Here is a 13,653-nt window from a genome sequence, read left to right on the forward strand (position 1 = left end):
GACTAGTTATGACAACTTATGTTTATATAAATATGAGTATGAATTTGGGTTTATAATGTCTTATTCTAGCTCTAATTTACCAATTCTTTTTGTAACTGGAAATCATTACAGCCCATTCTAGGTTTTGATACTAGCTAGGGTACTATAACCAGTACCTAAAATGTGGAGCTCACTTTAAATAGAGGTAGAAAGCATTTGGAAAATATGATAGACAATGTATAGATGTCCTTGTTGAGATTGTTGGTATAAAGCTGGATGTTTCTGAAACGTCCCAGTGAGGAGAGCAATTTCACCCACTAATAGTGCACTTCAGCATATGAGGCTTTTCAGGCACTTTAGGATGAAATAATTTGAAGTGATTATCTGTTCTGAGTCTACCACCACTTATGCACAGAATTATTATAATCAGCCTCCACAGATGGAATGATGATTTTAATAGATATTCACCCTCTCCACAAATAGATGGTTGGAAACATGTACCTGAGACCTCTTGCAGTACCTACAAAATTCCTGGTTGGTGAAACTGTTTTACTTTCAAAGAAATGCTATTAGCACGAAGAAAATAATAGTGTTCTTTCCCACATTTGATTCTAGGCACTATACAATGTACGAGTTGGATATACAATCCTTGGGAGTAAAGTGAGGTAAGGTGCTATGCCACTATGCATAGAACATTGGTTGTTGTTATTGCTGTTTTTACCTTTCTTAAACTATGACCAGCACCCACTTCTAGAGATTCCCTAGAGCCACTTTAAAACCATGCAAATGTATAATCTCTACGGTGGGATTTGGGGACTGACCCAAAGTGTCTACCCCTTTACTGCTGTGCTAATTAGGTGCTCTGTGAAAATAGGACTCTATAATCAGGTCTGTATATAAATTTTTTTTCAAAGTTAAGCAGAGTTCCTTATCTTGGGGTTCTGCAGTATGGAATGGACTCAGGCACTTTTAATCCAAGGAGCAAAACATGCAGCTTCAGTACCACATAGGGACTGAATAGAGACGTAGAGCCTCGGACCTATTATTACCACTGGAGGCAGCAGTCAAGGCCTTCTGTACCTCCCTGGCAATCCTGATGTGTGTGAAAGTCAAATAAGCAACAGTATTTGCAGTCTTTTGTTTCATCGTGGAACCTTTTTATTTATTTACTTTTTAAAAATTTCAGGAAGCATATGGTAGGATCAACATGTTCACCATGAAGAATGTGTGAATATATATGCAGTTGAACCCGCGCAGCACTGCCATTATTTAAAGATAGTTTTGAATTCTTTGTTTACTTTAATAAATATAACCTCTTCAAAACAACTCCAAGCAGATACAGGTGGACTGCAGTGAGTCCCAGGCCAACCTAGTCTACTACAATGAGGTCCAGGCCAGATATACCTACATAGTAAGACTTTTTGTCTCAACAAAACAAAACAAAACAAAACAAAACAAAACAAAACAAAACAAAACAAAACAAAACAAAACAAAACAGCTCATAGACAACCTTTCTGAGAGTTCAAGTTTCTTTCTGGGAATTTTGAACCTTCTGTATTTGCAGAGCTTCCCTGACCCAATGAAGTGCTGATGTTTATGACCAATAGATGTATGTTCCTGAATAATGAGACAATAAGCAGCAACCCCAACATCCAAAAAGAAACTTGAAGAGCTTGGACAAAGGGAGACAAGCAGAGGGAGCAGATGGAGTCTACTAGTGTTTGTATCTTGAGTTCAAGATAGACGAGCAGTCTTACCTCCTTCAGGCATAGCCACAAAGCAATTGGGCTGGGACCAGTGAGTGGATTTTGCTGAATTTGCCCCAAGCATTTTGGGAGTCAGCACAATTATCTCCCTGAAAAAACTGTGCCATGGTAAGTATGCTATGTTTGCTTTGAAACACGACCTTTTGTTTGGTTTGCTCCATTCTTGCCATGTTGAGTACTCCAAAGCCTTCATTGTCACACATAAACAGCTCTGGGGAGCTAGATAAAAGGCACCCCCAGGAAAGAATGCTTATAATTTCCTTACACTCTCTGAGATGGAAAAGGACTTAGCTATTTAGTCTTGTGCTTTTTTTCTTCTACAGAGGAATGAGATGAGCTAAAGGTTGGGGTGTGACACTAAATGCAGAACATATGACTAGCTCAAAGATCCTCACACAGTTTGATTGCTCAATGACAAGGAGGACTCTTGAGGACCAATATGAAAGTTGAAGGCTGAGAGACACAGTTGAAAGAGTGTTCATGCGAACAGACACTGGAGCTTGTCTGAAGTCAGTGGCCTTATACATGAACTTTAGTATTAAGTCCAGTTTCTAATATAGTTGATAGCACATAATGGATAATAAACACACATTGAAGTTTTCCTTTTCTTTGAATGAATATAAAGAGTTTATTCGGTGCGTATTTGGGTATACAACAACAAATATTAAACAACTTTTTTTTTAACTTTTTGTGCACAGGGCAGAAAACTGCCTGTACATGCTATGTCCACTTTTGGAACACAGGTTTTAACAATTATTAATGCACAAAATCTTACATATCATGCAACTCTATGCCAAGATTCCAACTTTCTTCCATGCAACAGATATGAAGATCTAAATGGAAACCTAGCTAAGTCTTAAACACTTTTCCAGTAGCAGGTATAATATATGTTGTTTAGGGGGAACCATTCTTAACATTGCCTTGTTCACAATGTTCACGTGCCAAATCCAATGACAGGAGGACTTGTACATGTACAGGTGAGACACTTCTTATTTGAACAACACGAAAGACAATGCCACTGTTCCACAGTTCCTGTCTTTACACAAGAAGCCACAATAGATTAACATGATACACGAATGGAATTAAGAGAAATCTACACTTGAGGATAATCTTGTTTCAACTTATCTTACTGACTGGGATTGACGATACAACTCAATTTCTACGCACAAAGTACAGCACAAGAACTTGACCAGAATGCTACAGTTCTAATTGACAACAAAAAAGGAGAGAGAGAGAGAGAGAGAGAGAGAGAGAGAGAGAGAGAGAGAGAGAGAGAGAGAAAGAGAGAGAGAGAGAGAGAAAGAGAGAGAGAGAGAGAGAAAGAGGGAGGGTGGAAAGGAGAGGGTGCGAGAGAGGAAAACCCATAAGAACACGGTTACCTTGAACCTCAGATGCCAATTCAGATTCAACCCTGCCTTTGGTTAATATGGATTAAGTGACAGAGTCAATAGAACCATTAATTTTCAAAAATCATAAAGTTGCACTATATGAAAGTAAAGAGTACATTTGAATCAAGCAGAGATAGAAAACACGAAGCCAAGAAAACAGCACAGTTCACAGAATTTGTTTGCCCCTACAAAACATTTAAGCAGTTAACTTTGTTTTGTTGTTTTGCTTTGTTAAGAATAGCTGTGGTCTTTTAATTTTTCTTAATTGGGAAGCAAATTGACCAGCATTTGTGCTGTTAAATATTTTTGCTGTTTTATTTATCCCCAAAGTACAGGTGAGATCATGAGAAAATTTGGCAGTCCTTCTTCCAGGTTTAGTTCATTGATAATGCTTGGCACTCTTTTGCACAAGCTCAGAATAAATTATGGGGCTTTAATATGGGTGATAACAAGGTATAACGGCAGAGAGAATAGGGAAGTCTGCCTGTGTGTTTGGTAAACCTCACTGATAAGTTTGAACTTTTGGATGAAGGACTGCTAGAAGAATTCAACAGCACCTGAAGGTAAGGTTCTGTTATAGAGCCCTCGTTTTGCCCTCACTGGCTACGTTGATTCGTTGTGGCTCATGGATTTGCCTCCATTCAGTACACCAGAGACGCTTCTGCTCTTGGTCGGGGTCCCACTTCCAGATCGGGAGAACTCCGTGAGATCGTGCAGAGATGGCTCCTTGTACATGGCCACTGAAAAGCACAGAGATGGTGGAAAATGGCTTTAAAGGGACACACTGATGTATTGTAGTATTCAAAAATTCTACAACAGATCTTAGGTATTCTCACTTTAAAACTTCTAAGGGCAGGAAGCAAAGCTCATGGTAGCTATCTCACCTTAGCCATTCCACAGTGAATACATTTTTTATAATAGTATCTTAAACACAATAAACTATTTTTATTTATCAAAAGATTTCCTTTTAATAACTGAAAAGAAACAAAGACAAAACAGATCAAAATATTTTCTTTTGCTTACTAAGACAAACAAATAAGTACTTGGCAGAGTGCATTAGACTAGATTCAGTGAATTCTAGTCCTCATTTAGTCCCATGTAAGGGAATTTAGTGCCTAACTTCTATCACGGTGTTATATGCAAGGATTAATGAAAACACATTTAATAAAGCTCTCAGAAGTTTAAATATAATCTATAAAATACTATGAAAGCTTAATATCAATATTTTACACACTTTAAAACATTGATTTCCATCATATCTTAAAATAAAACTTTAAGATGAAAAGTATTTGCATGATTCCAGTACAATAAGTGGTAACAATTATTATTGTTGGGCTATAAATCACGGCACTTGCATATACTCATATACTTGCAGAATACATGATGCTAAATATTAATCTCACCATGTACATCACAATTTGTGCTTGTAAAAATGCTATATCTATATAATATAAAAACTCATTTTTTTCTTTAAATTTGAGATAAGGTCTGACTGTAGCCTAGGCTGCTCTTGCATTACTAGGTAGCCCAAACTGGACTCTAAGGCCTCTCTTATGCTAGCTACTAAGTGCTGGGATAACAGGCATGGGCCATCAACACAGTGGATATTCTTATATTGAACTGACAATCATGAGGCACATGTAAGTATGTAACATTTCAAGATCATTTGGTTAACAGTGGGGCATGGTGACAAATGTCTAGAATTCTGGCATTTGGGGAGCAGAGGGGAGATGACCAAGATTTTGAAACCAGTTGTGACCAGAATGCTACATAGTTGAGAAACTGTCACAAACGACTAAACCAAACACACACAATCCAACCATCTGGTTAGTGAACAATGAAGCTGAAGTTTGAATCAGGTATTCTGGCTCCAAAAAATGAGCTGTAAAACACAGTGTGACACTTATTTTAACATGTGTGCACGTGTGGGTAAGGAGATGGGTAGTTGTTCAAGTCTCTACTGTCATCTCCTATTTGGTTTGCATGCTCTCTTTCTTATCTATGTCTCCCTCTAATATTACCATCTCCCAGTTTTATTTTAATAGTTATTCTGGCTGTTTAATGTCCACCTGAAATACACTAGTATTATTTGGGAAAAGGGACCCTCAATTAAGAAAGTGCCCCCACAAGATTTTACTGTACGGATGTTTATGGTAGCATTCTCTTGATTGATGTGGGAGGGTCCAGCTCACTGTGTGTAGGGTGTCGGTACTGAGTTGCTCTGTTCCTGGGTGTGATAAGAAAGCAGGCTGAGCTAGCCAGTAAGTGGCAGAGTTCCTCCCTGGCCTGTGCTTTAATTCTTGCCTCTAGGTTCCTGCCCTGACTTCCTTTGTTGATAAACTGTGATGTGAAAATGTAAGCAAAATAAAACCTTTCCTCCCCAACTTGTTTGTAGTAATGGTGTTTTATCACAGCGAAAGTAGCCTTGACTAAATCAGAAATTAGTACCAGGTCATTGGATATTTCTGTGGCAGATCTGATCATGTTTTAGGGAGGACTGTGGAAGAATTTTGGAACATTTGGGCTGGAAAAGCCACTGAGTGTTCAGAGCTTAGTGAGATGCTATGGGAACAAAAGATAATATAGGCCTGAAATCAATGCACATGATGGAGACCTGGCTTGTGAATTTTCCGAGTGACGTTTTTAGAGTGCCTGGAAAACTCTATAGGGTCATTTGATATTTTGAATTAAGATCCACTGAAGTTTAACTTTTGCTTTGTTGGGATAGCTGATATATGTCAACTGGGACTAAAGAATCAAATGTAATTAAGAAGATAGTAGCATCAACTGAGGCAAGATCTTCTGGGAAGGGTTTCCTTAGGGTCAACACCCAGAGCTATGGTCCAAGGTTGGCCAAAGTGGTACCTTTTGCTGGCAGCCAAAATTGCTGTGTCTTTCCCAGGTGTTAGTAGTTTTAAATGCATGGAAGATTTATAAACAGCAGCTAAGGCTTTGCACTATGAGAGGCAAGGTGAATGTATAGCCTCAGTGGATGTTGAATGCCTAAGACTCAAGGGGCCATTGAGAGACACTGGACTGGTAGCATGTGTGGGGTAAGAGTCCCTAAAGAGAGGAGCCCAAGAGAGGCTACTGGTAAGGGCGCAGTGCTGGTGGAGTACAGATCTCCACATTTTGGAGATGACAGTGCCATTGATGCCCACCAAGGAGAGCAGCAGCTGTAGAGCAGGGCTGGCTTGAGCCTAGAAGATAAGCTATGTATGCTATGAGTGATAGCAAGGCTGGAGAAGGGCTGCTTCCAAGGCACTTCTGCCACAAACATCAAACACTGAACTTTTCCCATTCTTGAATATCTCTTTTCATTTGATTGAATTGTGACTATCCTATGGTTATTCCTTGTTATAGTAAGAAAATATGTAATTTGTTTCTTGAAACATTTTGTTGAAAAGACTTTGGAATATTATAGAGACTTTAGATATTTCAGAGAAACTTTGAACTTGAAAGAGATGTTGGATGTTGTAAAGAGACTGAACTTTTAAAATGTTTGAAATTTTAAAGACCATGGGACTATTTAAAGTTGGAAGACTTTATACTATGATACTAATATCAACATGACATCTTGGGGACAAAGGAAAAAGGAAAGGTTCTAGAAGAATAGTGATGTGTTTGTATATCAAGATGATAGGAGTCAATTGTGGTGGCTAGTTTTATGTCAATTAGACAAAAGGCAGAATCATTTCAGGAAAAAGGACCTCAGGTAAGAAAATGTCGCCATCAAACTGGATGTAGAAAAGCCCGTGGGGCATTTCCTTGATTTATGATTAATATGGGAGTGTCTAGCCTACTGTGGGCAGTACCACCCATGGCTGATGGTTCTGGGTTGTATAAGAAAGCAGGCTGGGCAAGGAGTAAGAAGTACTTGTCCATGGCCTCTACATCACCTTCTGATTTGTAGCATTTCTGTCCTGAATCCTTTGGATGATGGGTTGTGGTGTGGTAGTGTACAATAAAATAATTTCCTTCCCAAGTTGTCCTAGGTTATGGTGTTTTATCACAGCAGTAGAAACCATAAAACAATGGTTCTCTTTTTAATCTATTAAAACAATAAATCTATAAAACAATGGTTCTCTTTTTAATCTATTAATTTGAAACTAACAAAAAAACGAACAAACATAAACTATGAATGAAAGTTCTTAGGACTATATTGACCAAGGAGTAGTCCAATAAAGGTTATATTCTAACCTCCATGGTTAACCTCTATAACTATTTTGGTATACTTTAGGGTTTTCACTATGGGATAAATTAAGATGAGAGTGGATACTACTCTCAATGACTGAATGTTTGTATGATTTTTACAGTTTGGTCTTGATGGTTTTTAGTGCTGTGAAATGCTTGAAAATTTAAGGATATATGCTTTAATATGGAAGAATTACATTTTACATTCAAAAGCATGAGAATAAATTATTTAAATTAGTATTTTCTTGTAGTAGAATCCATAAACTTTCAAATTTACCTTTCAGTGGTTTGGGCAGAAAATGTGCTGCAGGCTTGTTCTTCTTCACATGGTTGCCTTTCATGATCTCTCCTTCTTTGTTCAGACCTAGATACCACCCTCGGCCGGATTGCTGCTGACGGTAGATCATTGATGAGTATGTCACGTAATAATTTTCAAACACTGATTCTTTGAATTTGCACTCAGGTGTGAAATGTTCCTGCAATAAAAGTAAATAAACAATGAAAGTCAATACTTATATGGGTGTGAATTTCAAGTAGAATAATTAGAATATGCCTTTCTGGAAGTTAGAACATACTAGGTTAAAGCTTGTATGAAGGGTATTCTATTTGAATAGGATAAATTATTATCATTGGAAATCAAAGGCAATTCATATGATATTTTAAGAGAATATTCTTCTGATTAGTGATTGGCTTTCTTTTCATTAAGTAATGGGAAGATTTAGGCAGGACTCATCAGTGTATGCTGCTGGACTAACTCAAGAGTAAACAGATTGGAAAGATAAGTATAAAGCAATCATATGGATCTTTGATTTTTTCAATGATAAATAAAAGAAAATGAACATTTAGTTTTGCATTTACTTCTTATATTACTATTGTGTGTGTATGCTTGCCCATGCGCGTGTGTGTGTGTTAGATGTGTATGTGCATGGCTCATATGTGGAAGTCAGAAAACATCCATGTGAAGGTGTTTTCTCCTTTCACTTTTATTTAGGTTCCAGTGATAGAATTTAAGTCTCTAGGTTTTGTATGGCATGGATCTTTACCTGCTGAGTCTTTTCTCTAACCATGTGATTGCTTTTCATGGATTTGGGGGTTATCACGTATGATGGTTGCCAGTTGCCTGAGTTTCAAAGCAGTGTTACAAAGAAGGTTGCCTAGATTTCTAAAATGATTCTACAATGAAAGTTACTTTCACCATAAGGTAAAGAAAATAGATTTTTTTCAGCTCATTGTATCTTAATTCAAAATAGAATTTACTTGTAAACTCAGTGTTTCCTTAAAGTAACATTTACAAGCAAACCAATATGATATCATGGAATTCACACTAATTCTACAAACACAAGAGGACAGCCCAGAGTTCTTTGAACCCTGGAGTGTGATTTTCTTGATTTGGACTTGGCTATGTTTTCTTTAGAATGGGGCATTCAAATGAAAGTCTGCTACCCAACACAGACTGCTTCAAGGACAAAAGTCAGCCATCCTTTTAGGCTGCGTGTTTGGACACACATCAACATAGAATAAACATACACTAAAGTGGCCATTACTGAGCTAGAGAAAACAAGAAGCAGATTTAAGTCCATAAGTAATCCATGGAGTAGCAGAGAGGGCACTTGGAGCACAGATATAAAGTTGATGTTATTAGACCTTTCCCCTAATTTGTTGAGTTGAGAGGTTATCAGGAACAAGAGTTGATCATTTTGCCTAGGTTTTAAAGAACCATTGTTATGCATATTTTCTAGGCCACTGGTCTCTTTCTACACAGTATCTCTGTGATTCTTCCTTCCTCCATTTTCATATTTAATATTATTCTCATCATACATGCCAGCTGAGCAACAACATCTGAAGTATCTAAAAGTTACTTTAGCCAAGGAGAAACACATTTCTCTGCATTTCTTTGAAAAGAAAGCATGCAGGTAATTTTATTTTCTTTTTTATTAAACACTACGACATTCAATAATATGCCAGATGCCCCTTTTTGCTCTGCAGAACACATTTGGCCAGAATATCTTTGGGGGTTATTTTATTTAGTGTAGATACACACCATAGCTCTCCTAGGAGTCAACAAATTCAACCTACTAAAGCATAAATGTACTTCTGGGGCAACTGTCACATGGCAGAAACTTAAAAGAGTTCTATTTATGGGTTGTGAAAATTTCTCCTTGTGGGGTTTTCTCAACACAGAGAAAGCCAAAGAATGTCTACAAAGACATTTGATGAAAAAAAAAAAAAAACTCCACATTTTCTCTAGGGATGAGGAAAATTTCTGGAGTTCTTTGTGAATTAAATCATCATTTGGATAAAGTATTCATCCTTAGAAAGTAGGTTTTCCTTCCATAAAAAGTCAGAAATCATTTGCAAGTAAATCTGGTTAATGATCCAGTTGATCAAGATGACGCTGTTCAACCATACAAACAACATATTCCTGACTGGAGAATGAGTGGATGGGATCAATGCATATTCTAAGTCAGGTTTTGAAAAAATGCTATGCTTAACATCCTTTGTGGTAGAATGTATCCATTAATTTCATACACATTTTCAGATGGTCAATTATGTATTTGAATGATACTTAAAAAATAATAGGTAATTAATGCATCCCATTAACTTACTCAGTATCTAAAAGGGTTGGGCATATAGCTAGAGCAATATATATGACGTCAGAGTTAATTCTAATGGTGGCACTCAGGATATTCTCATTGACAAAAGAGATCATTTTTTCTGAGTCCCGAAGGAAGGGAAAGATTTCAAAACAGAAAAAAAAAAAAAAAGAATAGCTGAAATGCAGGTCAACAGAACTTAATGTCTCCCCTACTTATCCCTTCATTTTTCTTTTAGTATCTAGAATCTACCAAGTTTCAGTTGCTCACACTTAAACCCAGAGGACATTTGCATTCACTCTTGTGCTCTCTGCTTTGTGATCCCATGGCCTTCGCCTTCCTTACTTATAGCCAGTGCTCTAGTGTGTGACTTTACTGTTCAAAGAATCCCCTAATTGGTCTTCCTTGTTCTCCTGATGTTTGCGTTTCTAAAATAAGTTTCTCTTCCTCATGAACTCTTAATGATTTCACCTTGCCTATAAAATATACAAATAACGACTGGATGTTTCCTTTAAAATCCTCCACCAATTAACCACACATGTCTTTCCTAATGTCATTCATTAGTTTAGTAACTACCCTTTTCTTTCTGTGTCTGATAGCTTTCCTTTTATTGCACAAGGTCTACTTTAAATATAATTTCATTTTGAATTATATGTGATTTCTCCCAATCAGACTGATTAAATCTATATTGACTCCCAGAGGCTCTATCTAGGTCACTAACAGCCCATGACTTATACTCGTGACTGTTGACTGTGAACTTGTATTTCCAAATCTATACAGTGCTATCCCTATCTCCAGCCCCAGCAATGAAAGGTCACATTACCTAGCTTATTGAAGACCAGTTGATTATTGGATCATTGATTAGTGTGACTGCTGGATTTCAGTGATTGAGACTAAATAATGAAATTTACATGACTTATTAGACTCAGATTTCAAAACGTCTGCAGGGAATTTCCTTTATACCATAGTATAAAATCAGCTATATTTATAAGGAGGTTGTCATTGCATGGACAGATCTTGCATGAGTGATTTAACAGCTCTGAAGGAAGAATAATGTGGCACCTACGATGTTAAGAGGAAATCTTGGCAATAGTTACAACTATTGGAAAATGACAAGGAGGGACTCAATGAACTGAATACTCTGTCACATCCTGGAAATTTCTTAGTCATTCCTACTAAATTTGGACTCAAATGCTCAGCAGAGAAGAAAATGGGGCCAAAAAAAAGCATTTTGAAGCAACCAAAGGAGTGTTCTGTTCTCTGTATGTGACACTGTCATTCTTATCCTATGTTTGAATGAGTAGACAGAAGAGTCTTGATTCTAATAAAATGCACAAATATTGAGCATCCCATATTACTCTGAAGAGCCCAACAAAAGGGACCAGTGTGAGGTTGCCTCTCTTCGGGACACATCAGCAATATAAATAATGGCATTTATATTTGGCACAAGCCAAGAAAGGCCGATTTTGAGGAGATGAGGTGGGATGTACATCAAGGATCAAATCTACATTGCTTGATTGTGGATGCCTGCTCACTGATGACCTGAAAGAAGGTACCATGGTGGTCTTGACCCAAAAGAGGCACAGAGTGAAGACAGCAGTAGCTGTGCTCTGAATTTAAAATGCAGTAGATAAATATCTGCTACTAGAATAGGTGTATGAACTAATGTGTGTCGCATAGTCCTTACATCGTTCCTAACAATTGCTTAATATGAGTATAAAGTAAAAGGGACTTTGGATCTTAAAACTTTTAACACATTTATTTTTCCTAAATATTGTTTACCTCTCATACTCATATATATTTTTTCAGATAAATTTTATTTTAGTTCATGAAATCTTTTGTCTCCAATATCTTCTGTGTTTATGATTTCTATTCGATTCCCTTACAAGTTCCAGATTTGTTTCTTTTTGTGAATGTTAAACTTTTTAACTATATGGAATCTACACTAACTGGTTACTATGATCATATTTTAGCCAAGGAATGAGAAATTTGGGCAATAATGTCTCAATATAGACTTTTAAGGCACCACAGGTCATCCTGGATTCATGCGCACATAGCCCCAAGATCTAATGGTGTGCCTGAAACACTATCCAAGAACCAAAAACTTGAGACTGGTTTAAACTGCTATTCTCTTTTAGAGTCTAAAGAAGCATCTCTGGCTTCGTTGCTACAGTCACAGTGGCAAAGCACGGGTACTGTACAGTATGCTTGACCTGCTTGAGTTGGAGCCTTGCTCAAAGGAGGCTTAGAATAGAACAGTAGCTGCTCTAAAGTGAGGCTAGTAAGGCTTATAGCTGTACTACCAGGAACCATGGCCTAAAACAACACAGCTTAATATCTCTGTGTATATTTGTCAGGCAGGTTCTATAAGCACATTTCCAGTATTAAAGCAGACACACCAAGATTAAATACCTTTCTAATTAAAATAAGTAATTTGGCAAACAGAGTTTTCATCCCCCTACCCGCACTGTGCTCTTGAAGTGTAAGCTGTTATACCACTGCAAGGTGACAGTGGGACATGTGAGTCTGTATTTCAGCAGGATCGGAAGCTTTGAGGACTGCCACACAGACTGTAAATGTCCTTTTTACACATTTAGCCCCCACATCATATTTTTAGGTAGGCTGCATAGATACTCTTGGATCTAGGGAAGCAAAATTGTCTACTGAAGTAGTTCCAACAAAAACTGGTAACATTAAACCTGGATAGCAAGAATGTCTTCACTGTTCACGAGTTTGTTACATCAAGGCCATATATTCTAGCATAGGCTATTGCTTTTCAATATATTTTGTTTAATGAACATGTGACACTTTTAAAGCAGGGAGTACAGAACACAGAAAATATAGTTTCTACATTTATGCATGGACATCAACAGAAACATTATTTACATCCCTGAAACATGTTTTTCCCCCAAAAAGTCCTATAAACATTTTTAAAAGATTTTTCTTTCTCTTCAATGTCCCCAGTGACCTCTTTTCCCCTTCTATCTGCCAGTGCACTTTCAGCGGACTAATCCTCCAATTAGGTTAGCAATTACTGTCACTACCAAGGGTTATTCATCTAATCCTGAGCCATGTTCTAATGATAATTAATTTTCTGGATTTAAAATGTGCAGGTTATTTAAGCAGGTCTGATTTGTATATGTCAATGATTCTGAAGCATACCGAACATCAGGAATACATTTAAATCAGAGTTTCAGCTCTTTTATAAGTAAATGGAATTTCAAGATATAAATTATACTCATGGGGTGGCAAGGTAACTACCTATATTCCCTAGATAGACCTCCCTTCCATCAGTGATCCCAAAATCCAGGACTAATTATTATATTCAGAGCTTTGATGTTCTCTCCCAGGGAATATTTGAGGCAAATAAACTTCATTATTACTGAGTTCAAAGCATAATAAGAAAGAAGTTGAGAAAGAGGGAATCAATGCTTTCTGTTCTGTTGCCAAACAAATACATTAAGTTATGATAAAAAAAATGCTGGACTAAGAGAAATTGAGAGCAGTTCTCATATAACACCTGATTTACAGCAGATGACCTACTCATAAGTGATGAAAAATATATGTAAAGTGTACTATCATATGGTGAGACCTTTGAGGCCTGTAAAAACTCAATAAAAAGGTTAATTCTGGCATGACACCTTCCTAATAAAGAGAAGGCTCTTTCATAGGATAGACAAGAATGACAGACTTGCCTACTAGGGTAGAAATAGAAAGTGATTAATGAGGAAA

The 13,653-nt window shown here is 37.1% G+C and overlaps 1 protein-coding gene across 9 annotated transcripts in view; it reads right to left on the minus strand.

The window, feature by feature from the left end:
* Positions 1-2,342: 2,342 nt before the first annotated feature.
* Positions 2,343-13,653, minus strand: part of Fgf13 (fibroblast growth factor 13) — a 523,434-nt gene continuing 512,123 nt past the window's right edge. For 5 of the 9 annotated variants that reach the window (XM_006527797.3, XM_006527793.3, XM_006527796.4 and 2 more), the window contains 2 exons: positions 7,605-7,803; positions 2,343-3,873 (listed from right to left, as the gene is read on the minus strand). In XM_006527797.3, coding sequence (XP_006527860.1) covers positions 3,737-3,873; positions 7,605-7,803 — 336 coding nt within the window. In that variant the 3' untranslated portion in view covers positions 2,343-3,736. The remainder of the gene's footprint in view (positions 3,874-7,604; positions 7,804-13,653) is intronic. The other 4 variants (NM_001290414.1, NM_001356335.1, NM_001290415.1 and 1 more) reach the window with 1 other exon arrangement.

This window comes from Mus musculus, chromosome X (assembly GCF_000001635.26).
Source record: "Mus musculus strain C57BL/6J chromosome X, GRCm38.p6 C57BL/6J".
NCBI classification, from domain to species: Eukaryota; Metazoa; Chordata; class Mammalia; order Rodentia; family Muridae; genus Mus; species Mus musculus.